Raw genomic sequence first — 14,614 nt, 5'->3', positions numbered from 1 at the left:
TGGATGCCGTGCATACTCGAACGCTACCTGCTGCACCGGTTTAGTGCAGCAGATCACACCACAGGCATTTGGATAAAGCAAAGATTATCCAGCCTGGCTGCACTAAAGCTACAAATGCGTCTAAAGAGGACCATTTTATTGCCCCAGTGTATTTGCGGTTGACCCCTGAGAAGCGCACATGCTTCTGAAGTGGTCGCTGGCCCTGTGTCCCTCCGCCGAACAATTCCAGCAATGCGGGGATGCTGGAATGTCCTTGAAGTGCAGGAATAGCTTCACAAAGGCTGGGATGGCTCCGTCGAGCTTTCATGCTGTCCCATTAGGCTGAGGAGTAAAGCCACCGAGGTACGTCTGCATCAGATGGAATAAGAGCGATGGCAGAGAAACAATTGGCACACCCTGGGCACAGGGCAAGCACAGGGGATGCCAGCCTGGCTGCGCGCGGAAGAACAACCCTATTAATAGGGCATTGTGTTTTTTTCGATCTGGCTACCAAGATAACCTTTTTATTTGTATTACCTAGATCACGTTTGGGTTGAATTTGTCACTTTCGTCGCCAAGTCTATGCACAGCGAGTTTCTCCACATTGTGCCATGCAGCACTGGAACTGGCTGGGGTTTTTAGTTGTCACTCTCAACTACAACGTGACCATCGTGGGTAAGTCTCCATTTGCATGCCATTAAAATATAGGTAAATGAAATTTGGCAAATTATTCTCCTGTGTGTAGCGCCTATCTTTTGTAATCATCTTGGCCACCACAATTCATATTTACCTGAATAGGCAAGTACATTGGAACAAATCATAATAATATTTGGTGGTGTTGTCACCATAAATGTATACATTGTAACAAGGAAATACATCTTCGGGGAGAGGTTTTTGTATTTTTCGATGTTTATGCTTACTACAAGGATGTGTGTGGTTCTTAACTTTTTTCAAACACTTTTAAATGTTTTTCAAACATTTTTTATTTGCGATTGCTATAATACAAGAAAGGATACCTTTCACATTTTAATGAGGTTGACACTTTTATTATTAAGGTACGAATAGTCAGTAGAAAGAGCAGATTATGGGAGTTGTTGGTGTCTTATATCCTAATTGCTTGTCATTGGAATACACACTGAGAATCAAAGCAACCCAATGTTAATCACTATTTAATAATAGTGATTTGTGTTGGATCGGGCTCAGAGCACTAGGAAGTTAAAACCAACACACGGTTTTCCAACAGTGAATCAGCAGAAATTACAGTGCAGGGCACCACGCACAGCACAACTGAGCCTACTCCATTGAAGCCTGACTGAGATCAAAAGCTCACAATGTCTTTGGGTCCCAATTCACAAAGCAATTTGGACATGTCAGTGTAGCTTCCATTCACAAGTACCCTTCTTCAGGAGTGTAATGCAGGCGTCATTCAACTGCAATTTGCATGTGCGTGACCTAGGTATATGTGTAGCTGGTAGTGTATGATGCATGTGGCAGGAGGCCGTTACCAATTCGGGTATATGCTGTCTGGTTATATCACTATACACTTTGCCATGCTACCGGTGTGGGCGAGGGATTGTGCAGTTGTTATGACCTGTTGAAGATCCACAGCATCCTTTTTACAGGCCTCCGGTGTGGCGTTGCCTGGATATTTGGATGTAGTGCTTTATGTATTGTGTGGCGTGGTACATAGTTTTGTTGGGGGTGGTGAGCTGTTGCGACTTGGTGAAGGGCAATTATATAGTACCTATGACCAGTGTTAGATGTATGTACAGTGCTATGGCTAGTGTGCTCTGTTGAAAACTGTATGTCCTATTATGGTTATAGATGTTCTGGGCAGTGATTTTACTAACACAATATTTTTGTGTTTCTGGGTGTAGTTTCCAAGTGGTATGTATTATTGTCTGTACAGTGACATCCAGCTCTATGGTTAGTCTCTACTGTTTGGTGAACGAGGATTGCTCGGTCTACCATGTCCTCATGGACTATTAGGTCTGCTCTGTGGTTGGTGCTGTTGGGTGCCTGCAACTATATATGAGAAACATCCTTTATCCCACAGTCACAACAACGACCTGCCTGTATAATGTAGCCACTGCCCCGACTGCTACATTATCATGCGTTCTTTTAATCCGCAAGTCATTACAGCGATTTGCTTTACGGGCGTGTTGTTGGACTGGTATTGGATTTTTAAGGACAACAGCTTCCCCACTGTTGCTTAGACTGGAGTTGGAATAGTAATTTATACTATTCCAAAGTCAAGCACCCCCTCAAACAAGTCACTGCAATGACTTGCGCGATAAAGTAACGTGTGGTAACGCCGCAGTCGGGGTAGTGACTGCGTTGTAAATGCATTCAGGGTTCCGTCATAAAACTATATGGTATAGGTGCACTGTGCTGAATATGTGATGAATGCTCGGACTAATGTTTTCTGTTGGAATCAAAATTTAAAAAAAAGGTGAACCCAACCATACTTTTACTTGTGAGCAAATGTTCTCCCAGGAACGGGAAGTGTAAACCCTAGGGCAAGAATGCCTTGCAAGTTGTGGCTCACCCACAAATACACTTTTTGTTTGTGTGCGTTCAAAAACTTTTTTTCTCCACTCAGACCCACCCTGGAAGAGGTCAACGAAATTCTTTCCATTGTGGAAATCGGAAGAAAATATCCCCATTTTTTGGGAATGTTTTAGGAGGGGGATTTCAATGGAGGAAACGGCTTTTCCAAATGCAGAAAACACGTTCACCTGCAATGACACATGTACAAGACATTTGTGAATGTGCAATTCAGCCTGTCTCGTGTAAAATTACCCATGTGAAAATGCATTTGCAATACCGCAAAATGGGAATTCGCAAATATTTTCCAGAAATACTCTTAGTAAGCTTCTTTTGCTAGACACAAGTCATTATCAAGTACTCCTGCATGTACTAATATCAGCGCTGTGACGTTGCAATTTGTTACAGGCCAGCGCTTTACAAAATAAATAAATGACACAAAAGGCCTTTAATTCTCATCATACCACCAGGATTTTAAAAGTCACCAACGAGTTAACAAACACCCTCTTTAAGTATTGTTTATATCTGATTGAAATCAGTTGATAGAAGCAGAGTGATCCTTTAGCCCCGAAATGCCCTTGTCACCCTCTGGTATTCTTGTCTGCAGCACGGACCCAGTGTGTGAGTGCCAGTGATACCAGCGACCTGTGCTCTGGGGGGGTCTTCACTGTCAACTAGAAACCAGCTGCAGTTGTCCGAATGACTGAGATGCACGTGTTGCAAAAAATAAACAGGACATTGCCTTTTTGGCCTAGAAAGCGCCTAAGTCCAGAAACTGTGACCCTCATTTATGGGATTCTGGCTCAGGGCACCTTGCTGTTCTGCCCTACGCCAAAGTGAAAGGGCATAAATGCATGGTATTTATGCTATACGGTGCATTTCTGCCCTTTCTGTGTGCACTGGTGCCGCTTCAGCAGCCTAGTGCAAAATAGGCACCCTTGTAGCATGGCTTGGATGGAAATGACATCCGGAAGGTTGTTGTGTGCGCAGCCCTAGTGGCTTTAAGGAGCCTGGTGATGCAGCAGCAATGCTGCTTCATCAAAACCATCATCGGGAGGAGTGAGCCACAGTGGTGTAATGAACGTTTAAGCCCCCCCCTGCAATGTACACGGAGGGACCCCCACTCTGGATTTTATCTGGAGCGCTCAGACCGGAGTACTGTGCTGAGGGGACCCCCTGCAGCCTGGCCCCCACCCCCCGAACCGCGGGGGATGCAAGGACCTTTGTTACGCCCCTGGTGAGCCAGCACTTTCTCAGAGAGCCTGAGGGTATTATCTTAAGGCACCGAGAAACATATTAAAAAATCGCATCACGAGTTAAGTTTCAAAGTACAGTATTCCAACCACATTTGTCGAAACTATAGGCTACGGGAAAAGGTCACACGATAACCTGACGAAACAATGACATATTTCGATATTCATGACAGTATTGCTCTTCTGTAGCATGAAGTACATTTAAGAACCCGCCTGAAGCGTTGAATTATGGTATTTAGGCCCAGATTTGCTAACAATTTGATTTGAGTTTGCACCACAAAAGTGAAACACACTCAGTTTAATTGTTGTGATGGTATTTACTTTCCAATACAAATCAGGATTTGAATTGCAAATTTGCTTATAGCGACACAAGGTAGTGTAATGTACTACATTGAGTCACGGGGGTGTCCATGGGTTGTTCATAAGTGTTGCCATGCAACCATCCATGGGCTGTGATGCAAATGCCTATCCACTAACATCTGTAGGCTGGGGTATATGCCAAATACCTCCTCGAAGCAGATATAACATATGAGCAAGTTTTACTACTATTTACATTTCTTCAACTTGGCATTTGTGCTGCAATGTAGAGCACACACACAAAGCAGGAAACGCATTAAAGCACAGTTTTTCTGGAAGGGTCCCTTTCCAGTACAAAACCTATGCACGTTAGAATGTATTCACCCTTTCAGTACGGTGCAAGGGAGCGTGTGTTGGCACACGGCAGCCTAACGTAGGCCAGCGCAGGAAGCGAGGAAAACAGTCATATTTTGCTAGATATGGTACTGTTTTTCTCTCATCAATTGATGCAACACAGTGCTGCAACTTTGGTTACCCATTTTAGCCCTACAGTGTATTCTGGTTATGTGGTGCAAAATAATCCTTATCCACATTGAACATAGTGGTAGCTTGAGTGTTCAAGTTTAGCCAGTACTGTGTAGCACAGTTGGGAAGGGTTCCCATGTGGTGTCAAGTAATGAGTAATAGTACTGGAAGAATTATAGGACAGAAGAGATATGGACAGACTCTGGTACACTAAATCGGTTATGTACATTTTTCATGTTTAGTGACTGATTCAAGCGTGGTGCCATGCAATGAGCAGTAGAAGAACATTTTTTCCGGTCTTGTTTTAAATAAGAGAGTTGTACCCTTCAGATGCATTCGTTTACTCAGAGTTGTCAGATGTTTCCATAATGATGTTCAAGGTATCTGTAACTTGGGTTGACTGTGAGCCTGATCCTTTGAAATATTTTGGTCTTAACTGACCTGAGTGTTTTGCACACGAGCAACTGTCTGCCAGCTGTTAGTAATGGGTTGTATCTAGGAACAAATATCCACCAGCAGGCAAATAGGGGCTGTACCCAGGATCAGGTATCCTGCAGCAGTCTTCTTTGGGAAGTACAAAAGAACAACTATTCCCAAGCAGACTGCATGTGTGGGATGAAGATGGACACATAGGTGTTTATTTATGAAAGCCCTGCGTCACTTTTGCACCACGCAATTTGGTACATGTGTGATGCAGGGCTCTCAAGCCTATTTATGAAGCCTTGAAAAGCCACCCTGCGTGGCTTTGAGTGGCTTCATAAATCTTGAGTAAGGTAATACAGCGCAAATCTCTGCGTCGCCTCACTCCCCCCGCCCGGGAAGCATTCCATGAGCGTTGTGGTGGGTTTTCCAATGTAACACACATGGATTTTGATGCTGCCCAAGATTTACAAAATCATGTAAACCTGGGGAAGCGCCAAATCCGTATGCCTCTTGTGGTGAGGCGTGACGAGGATAGGAAAGAGGAAAACGCCTCTTAGGATTGTTTTTGTGCAGGAAGGTGTCCCTGCCTGCACAAACACAATCCTGCTTGCAACAGAGGCACCCTTGCACCATAGAGCAAGAGTGTCTACATTGGCGCTAGGCTACTGATATTAGGACAGGAATGCACCGTATTGCAGAATAATGTTGCGTTCCTGCCCTTTCGCTTTGGTGCTGGGCAGCGCAGCAAGTTGCCTTGCTGCTCTGCCCTATGCCAAAATCCCATAAATGAGGGCCACTGGTTCTGACCCTATGCGCTTTCCAGGCAGAAAGGGCATTGTCCTTAATCTGTCATCCTTCGTCTGGACACACCAGCTTGGATTTCCTGTGGTCCCAGGTTAAACAGGGGAACCTGGTCCAATTGGAACCCCCTGTGTCACAGACTGGGCAGGCTAGCCAAATGTGACTCGGAATACAGAGGCCGCTCATGTGGAGACCCATTGCTTGGGAAACCCTAGGTGGCCTAGCAGAGGACAAGAGAGAAAGCAGGAAGCTGCACAAAGTATTTATTATCAACCTAGGACTAATAAAACAAAATGTTACAGCACATCGAGTTATCAAATTAAATGTCTCTTAAGTAATTGTGGGGTGTGGGCTTCGGCGGGCCGGAATAACAGGCGGGGAGGCCAGATATAGTGCGCTATGGTTACGTGGTTTTATTGTTGATACAGTCAGGTGGTGATATATAGTCACAGGGAGGGGGCCGCTGGGGTCCTTGATGGTGTCCGGAGGAGAGAAGACTTCGGGTCGGGAAGGGTGGTGGACGACTTCCGACTGCTTGGCTGAAGTCGTCAGGGTGGTGTGCGTCTTCCCTCTCGGCTGCTCCGTCGTGTCTTGGATATCCACCGGTGGGCCTCGGAGGTTTGGGGCGAGAGAAGAATACAGAGCCGTTAGTCTGACGCTCTCGTGCAGTAACGTAACTGCCACCGACACCGGGACGTGAGGGTACGGAAGAGGTGACAGTGAGGGAGGGTCGGATGGGGAGGTGGAAGAGACCGACAATAGGGGGGGAAACAGGGGTGACAGGGTGCTCACGGTGTGGAAGGGGCCTATATATATATATATAACGTGCTCTTGTGCTCAGGGTTGTGCGGCTTTACACTATTTACAACTATCTACAAGAGGCACACGGAAACGGATGGTGGTTACTCACGTGGCCCGCCGCAACTCCCTGGTGAGTTGCGGCCGCTCTCCAGCCACCTCCTGGGGACTCCACCAGTCCTCAGTCCACACGTCGCCGTCGGCGTCCTCCTCCTCTTCTGCAGCTCGGCTCTCGTTCTCCTCGCTTCTCTCTCTCCGCTCCGGTTCCTTCCTTGCTGCCTCCTGCCACGAGTCCGCGGGTTGGAACCCCGTTCCTAGTGGTTCGTTGGTTTTTCTACTGTCCGGGGCAGAGCTGGGGGCGGGACTTCCGGGGTTATGGAGAACTGCTTCCGGGTTCCCGTCTTCCGCATTCGAACCCTGGCGTACCTGCAGAGGATGAGAGATAGAAGAACTCCTAGGGAGAGGAAACAAGGTACAATCGGGGTTAGACGAGCCCGCCCCCGCGCGAGGATGCTTTCCCGTTAAGGTAGGGACCGTGACCTTTCCACATCCCCTTTCCCTAGCTGTCTTTCTTGTGGGGGGGAGAGAACAAGGTATTGGGAGAGGTAATCCGCATTACCCTGTTCGGCCCCTTTTCTATGTTCGGTTTTAAACCTATAGGGCTGGAGGGAAAGGAACCATCTGAGGACACGGTCATTGTGACCTCGATTTCGGGCCATCCAGGCCAGGGGGGCATGGTCTGTGTACAACACGAATTCTCTTCCCTCGAGGTAATAGCGGAGGCTATCCACGGCCCATTTTATTGCCAGAGCCTCCTTCTCAACACAGGCATAGTTCATTTCCCTTGGGTAGAGTTTCCTACTTATGTACAAAATGGGTCTTTCGTTCCCACATGGGTCTCTCTGGGATAAGACGGCCCCCAACCCTTGGTCGGATGCATCCGTTTGTAGGATGAATGGTTGGCTGTAGTCTGGGCTAACAAGGACGGGTTTTGACATCAGGGCCTGCTTTAGGTGTTCAAATGCCTGTAATAATGGAACCGAGGGATGCCGTAGGGCTTCTTCGGTTTTGTTACTTTTCTTCAATAAGTCTGTCAGGGGAACAGCGGTTTGGGAGAAGTTAGGAATGAACCGTCTGTAATAGCCCAGAAGCCCCAGGAAGGCCCTTAGTTCTTTCTTGGTCTTTGGGAACGGAATTGATCGAACGGCTTCTATCTTGTTATCTTGGGGACGGATAAGGCCTTCGCCCAGAAGATAGCCCAGATACTTGAAGCTTTGAGCGGCTAATGTCATTTTGGTCGGGTTAATGGTGAAGCCGCTGCTACCCAGAGAAGACACCACCGCTCTGAGATGCCCCATGTGTTGTTCCCAGGTATGACTGTGTATGACTATATCGTCCAAATATGCCCCCGCATATTTGGAGTGTGGCTGTAGGACCCGATTCATGGCTCTCTGGAATGTTGCAGGGGCTCCGTGCAGCCCGAAAGGCATCACCCGGAATTGGAATAGGCCATCAGGGGTAGAGAAGGCAGTCTTCCTCTTATCGTCTTCCTTCAGGGGTATCTGCCAGTAACCCTTGCATAAGTCGAGCGTGCTGATGTACTTCGCTGCGCCTATCCGTTCCACCATCTCGTCGACCCGTGGAAGGGGATAGGTATCAAATCGTGAGACTTTATTTACTTCCCGAAAGTCAATGCAAAAACGCACCGAGCCGTCGGGTTTGGGGACCAGGACTATCGGTGAGTTCCAACTGCTGACCGACGGCTCGATAATGCCCATCTGCAGCATTTGTTCTGTCTCCTTCTTTATTATGTTTCTACGGGCCTCCGGGACACGATAGGGTCGTTGTCTCACGGTCACCCCGGGATCAGTCTGGATGGCGTGTTCTACTAGTTTTGCGTGTCCGGGAAGGGAGGAGAAGACGCTCTGTACGGGGGACAAGACATGTCTTAATTCCTTTTTCAATGCAGGGGGCAGGTCCGCGTCTATGCATCCTTCAAAGGGTAGAGGTGTACCCGCCTGGTCACTGGAGAGGACGGGGCGGGGGCCCTCCCAATTCTTCAGGAGGTTGATGTGGTAAATTTGGCGGACCCCTCGAGTTGGTTCGGTCTCAATCTCGTAGGTCACTGGAGTCACCTGTCTGATGACGGTAAACGGACCCTGCCATTGCCCTAAGAGCTTGTGATCCGAGGACGGACGGAGCAATAACACCAGATCTCCGATTGCAAAGGACCTCTTCCTGGCACCCTTGTCATACTGTTGTTTTTGTGTCGTTTGTGCGTTTTCCAGGTTCTGTCGTACAATGTCTCGGATTTGGGTTAGGTGGGTTTTCAAATTGTCCACATACTCGGGCAGGGGTCGGGTACGGTCGGGTTCCGCTTCCCAGGCCTCGCGAGCCATATCCAACAATGTTCTGGGAGGCCTCCCATACAACAGCTCGTATGGGGAATAACCGGTGCTGCTTTGTGTTTTGCACCGGATGGCAAAAAGAGCCAGAGGCAGCATCTCTTCCCACCTCTTGCTTTCCAAACCCAAGAGCTTTTTAAGGGTGGCCTTCAAGGTGGAATTGTAGCGTTCGACCAAACCATCGGTCTGTGGGTGGTACGCCGAGGTTCTTATTTGCTTAATGCCTAACTGGGAGCATACCTGGCGCATTAAGGAGGATACAAAAGGGGTCCCTTGATCTGTTAAGATCTCCCGGGGAAAACCCACCCGTGCGAAGATAGACAGCAGAGCTTTTGCTATGTTTTGGGTGGTGGGTTGTTTCAGGGCGACGGCCTCCGGGAAGCGCGTAGCATAGTCCACCACCACCAAGGCGTACCTACAGCCGCTCCTAGATGGCAACATCGGACCTATAAGGTCCATCCCTACGCGACTGAAGGGTATATCTATGAGGGGCAGAGGACGGAGGGGTGCCTTAGGGGGTCGGTAGCGGCTGTTCTTTTGACAGATGGCACATTCCTTGCAGTATTGTTTGACTTGGCTATATACTCCGGGCCAGTAGAATTTCTCGAGTATTGCCTGTCCTGTCTTTTCTTCCCCGAAATGGCCTCCCAGGAGATGGCTATGGGCCAGGAATAACACCTTGTCCCGGAAGGGACCGGGGATTAACAATTGGGGTTTTTGCTGTGGTCCTGTCTTCCGGTATAACAAGCCTCTAGAACGGAAGAAGTAGGGACATACATGTAGCGGGTCCTCGTTATCTTTGGCCTGACCCCAGGCAAACTGTAGCACTGGATCCTCCTGTTGGGCTGCTCTGAATTCGCGGTCTGTCTCCCAGGGATGAAGCGCCTCTTGTACGGGATATGCTCCCACGTACCCTCTTCTTTCCTTTTTCATTTGATTCTTGGTTTTGTTCGGTTTCATTGCTGTGGGGTTCTGTGTGGGGTGGTGTGCAAACGGTGCTTCCTTCCACCATTGCTCAAGGGAACACGTAGCGTCTCGTAGAAGGAGGGGGAGACCACTATAATCACTTCCCAGGATTGCTTGTTCTGGTAGGTTCGGTATCAGTCCCACAGTCAGTGTCCTTCCATTGTCGGTGTTGGTTCGTACGGAGACCCGGGCTGTGGGGTAGCACTTGGTGTCTCCGTGCACACATTTGATGGCCACGGACCCCGTGACAGGTCCGACTGGATTCGGCATGTCCTGAGGGCGTAATACACTGTGTCTGCATCCGGTGTCAGCCAGAGCCATCAGGGGGTGGTCGTTGATCTTAACGGGACACCTAAACGGTGGGGGTGAAGCTCCTGCGGTGAGACATACATAATCCCGGGACACACCCACTTCCATGGGTTCTTCCTTCTGCGGACAATGACGAGCGATGTGTCCGAACCCCCCACAGTGATAGCATTGAGGTCCGGGAGGGTGTGGTCGAGGCATCACTGGGTAGGGCACAAAAGGGACTGGATCCGGCTTTCGGGGGACAGGTGGTCGGGGGGAACGGATGTGACTATTATGTGGCCCGCGAGGGAGGTGTTCCTCTTTGATTTTCTGAACTTCTTGGGCTTTGCTGTAAGCACTGGCTATCTCTACCGCCCTGTCCAGTGTCAAGTGTGCATGCTGGGGCACCCATTTTTGGGTGGCCGGGTGAAGAGAAGCGAGGAACTGTTCCAGATTGATTTTAGCCACTATCTCCTCTTTAGTGGACGTAGCGGGTTTCAACCACCGAGTGGTTAGGTCCTGGATACGGTAAGAGAGAGCCCGTGGTGTTTCTTGTGGCCCTTCTCGAACTTGTCTCAGGCGCATCCGGTAGGAATCTTCATCTATCCCTAAGCGCTCGAGGATGCAGGTCTTAATGTCAGCATACGGGGTCAGCCCTTGCAGGTTGGCCTGTTGGTAGGCAGATTGTAACTCACCAGTCAACAACGGGCCCAAATAATGGCCCCAGTGATCGACAGGCCAATTGGCAGCCTGTGCCAGTCGTTCAAAGTTTGTGAAAAAAAAGTCGGGATCTTCTCCCATTACGTATTTTTGTAGGACGACAGAAGGTAAGGGTGCCACGGGCCTCTGTTGTCCCATTGCCTCTGTGAGTTTCCCGAGGGCCTGATCTTGGGCCGTGCCTTGCCCCTTCAGCACATCGTGCAGTTGACCACGGTCATCCTCAGCGGTTTTCAGGAACCTTTCCATCATTTGTCCGAGCTGTTCTTGGCTTTCCGCCAGTTTCTTGACGGCGGCCTCCATGCCTCCAGGTGATCCCACTTCTGACACCACTTGTGGGGTGTGGGCTTCGGCGGGCCGGAATAACAGGCGGGGAGGCCAGATATAGTGCGCTATGGTTACGTGGTTTTATTGTTGATACAGTCAGGTGGTGATATATAGTCACAGGGAGGGGGCCGCTGGGGTCCTTGATGGTGTCCGGAGGAGAGAAGACTTCGGGTCGGGAAGGGTGGTGGACGACTTCCGACTGCTTGGCTGAAGTCGTCAGGGTGGTGTGCGTGTTCCCTCTCGGCTGCTCCGTCGTGTCTTGGATATCCACCGGTGGGCCTCGGAGGTTTGGGGCGAGAGAAGAATACAGAGCCGTTAGTCTGACGCTCTCGTGCAGTAACGTAACTGCCACCGACACCGGGACGTGAGGGTACGGAAGAGGTGACAGTGAGGGAGGGTCGGATGGGGAGGTGGAAGAGACCGACAATAGGGGGGGAAAAAGGGGTGACAGGGTGCTCACGGTGTGGAAGGGGCCTATATATATATATATAACGTGCTCTTGTGCTCAGGGTTGTGCGGCTTTACACTATTTACAACTATCTACAAGAGGCACACGGAAACGGATGGTGGTTACTCACGTGGCCCGCCGCAACTCCCTGGTGAGTTGCGGCCGCTCTCCAGCCACCTCCTGGGGACTCCACCAGTCCTCAGTCCACACGTCGCCGTCGGCGTCCTCCTCCTCTTCTGCAGCTCGGCTCTCGTTCTCCTCGCTTCTCTCTCTCCGCTCCGGTTCCTTCCTTGCTGCCTCCTGCCACGAGTCCGCGGGTTGGAACCCCGTTCCTAGTGGTTCGTTGGTTTTTCTACTGTCCGGGGCAGAGCTGGGGGCGGGACTTCCGGGGTTATGGAGAACTGCTTCCGGGTTCCCATCTTCCGCATTCGAACCCTGGCGTACCTGCAGAGGATGAGAGATAGAAGAACTCCTAGGGAGAGGAAACAAGGTACAATCGGGGTTAGACGAGCCCGCCCCCGCGCGGGATGCTTTCCCGTTAAGGTAGGGACCGTGACCTTTCCACATCAATGTATTAATTAAATATATGAATATAATTTACAAATAAAATTTAAAAAAGCTATTTAAAGAATTACCACAGTCACAAACATTCCTTTTTTAAATTAATATTTAGTAAATTGTTAAAAGGTATATCTTTAAATAATTTACATAAATTTTTATTTTTTAATAAAAGGTTTAAACTTTACTTAAATGTTTTAATTATCTTTATAAGATGTTTATTAAAATATAAAGTAATAAATAATATTATCACTAATATGTTATTCACAAATATAACCTTCAAATTATTATAACGCGCCTCTATCTATACACAATGTATTCAAATCGATAGCGGCACTATATTAACTATAACTCGCACCTTCTCCATACACTGCTTATACCGTTTTATATCACCTCACTTATACTATCTAAAATAATAGCAATTACAAGCATAGTTATGACATTGCAAATCAAATCTTTTGTGAGAACACAGTGCATGGTAGAGTGGTGAGTTATAGCTAATGGAGTGTGTCTACAGAGTTGAATACACTGTGTATGGAGGAATGTGAGTTATAATAATTTGGAGTTGTTGTGTAAACTAAGTGAAAGTATACGTTTAAATGTTTCTGTACTTTAACTTATGTTTGTAGCTAAAGAATAAATAGAGTTATATTTATTTAAAGGTGGTGCGTAAATGATTACGGTAGGGTATAACTGTAATTTAAGAATTTCTAATATTTGTGGATTTTAAGTTTGGTTTGTTCAGTAAGAATATAACAAACAGCTGAGTATGAGCTTGTTACTATCCTAATGTGCTGTCACGAATGTCTTTCACTCATGTATCAGACAACCCATTAGTTTTTATAAAAGAACCCTCACCACCAACCTAGTTGGAGGCATATTTCAATATTGGGTTCCCACCCAAGATACCTAATGCAACTCAGGTGTGTTATGACTCTTGATTACAGCGGAGCTGGGTTTTTTGTGTGACGTGGTGAATGTGTGAATGAGTTAAAACTGCTACAAGGGAATACTTCCCATGGGAAATTTTAATCGTGGATCCATTGGGTAGGGTTAAAAAAACAGTGAATGTGGATGTGAAGTGAGAAAATAATGGAATCTCACATCCTAGTGTTAGGTAAACATGTTTTAGACAGTTATGAATGCCGTATGAGTCACAATGGCTTTCTTCAGTACCAAACTGCCAGGGAAACCCTAGTCAATAGACGCATACACACTAAGGCATGCATATATAGTGTGGAGTCATTCATAACTTACGATTTTCACCAATCTTTTTATTGATTCTAGAGTGAATATAATGAGAAAGACATTATGCATACAATATTGGTAGCTCATATCATTGATGAAATCTGTGCAGAGCCAGCACTGCGCGTGCGTGCCATGGTACGTGCTCATCATGCGCGAACATCGGTTTTTCCATCATTTCAGCATGCTTGTGGTGAATAAGCAATTCTATCCTACCGCATGATGCATTCCATGTCACGTGATTATTATTTTCTTTTATTAGCGAAATTAATGTTCAATGTTACATTCATACAAGTGTGATCATTCTGCTTGAGCATGGTTCTCCCCCACATGTATGCAAACATATGGCCAATAAACACATTTTTACTTCTACATTTAGGCAAACAGTGCCTTTGATATCTACAAATTGTGACAAGATTACATGGTGCTAATATTGAGGAAGAAAACATGCAATACCAACACAAGTGCATCTCGTAATAAGGCTTGGAGCGAAACAATCAAGGTAAATAAACAAAGAGACACAAAAGTGTCTAGCAAATGTATCACCTACTTCAATCGCACCAAATTAGGGTGACATGGATCTTGAGAGTGGGCGGTGCCAGTAGTCACACGCTGTGGAGAAAATATTTTGCTGTCATCTAATGCCCCCGAAAATGTCCAATAATTCTTTGACTGGCTCCTGAAATCGTTGTCAACGGGAAAAGTCAGGCTAATCTTATGAGTGCGGCCTCCTTCCTCCCGAAACTTACTTCGTTAAGGCAGGCCACCCATCATAGTACCTTTTACCGACCTTCTCAGGGTCCGAATGTTACTGATCCCATGGCCGGCAAGGTCTAAGTAGCCATGCTGGCATCTCAGAGCTACTCGTATCCATGTGTGGGTGTGTTCCTACGTCACACGTCTAATGTGGGTTAAAGTGAGTCACCAGGCCCTTCCCAAATATTATACACGCCCCATGGAAACTTAGCCCTTAAAAAAAACAGGTAATAGAACAGACGGGGCAAAATATGACTTGTTCTGTTAAGAGCATATCAGTT

At 47.5% G+C, this 14,614-nt stretch overlaps 1 protein-coding gene across 1 annotated transcript in view; it reads left to right on the top strand.

The window, feature by feature from the left end:
• Window positions 1-346: 346 nt before the first annotated feature.
• Window positions 347-14,614, top strand: part of GJD4 (gap junction protein delta 4) — an 82,051-nt gene continuing 67,783 nt past the window's right edge. The window contains exon 1 of the mRNA XM_078664358.1: window positions 347-654. Within this exon, the coding sequence (XP_078520484.1) occupies window positions 591-654 (64 nt within the window). The 5' untranslated portion in view covers window positions 347-590. The remainder of the gene's footprint in view (window positions 655-14,614) is intronic.

The sequence above is a fragment of the Lissotriton helveticus genome, chromosome 10 (assembly GCF_964261635.1).
Source record: "Lissotriton helveticus chromosome 10, aLisHel1.1, whole genome shotgun sequence".
NCBI lineage: Eukaryota > Metazoa > Chordata > Amphibia > Caudata > Salamandridae > Lissotriton > Lissotriton helveticus.
Note: the sequence above shows the minus strand (reverse complement) of the source record. Positions and strands in the feature narration are given on the sequence as shown.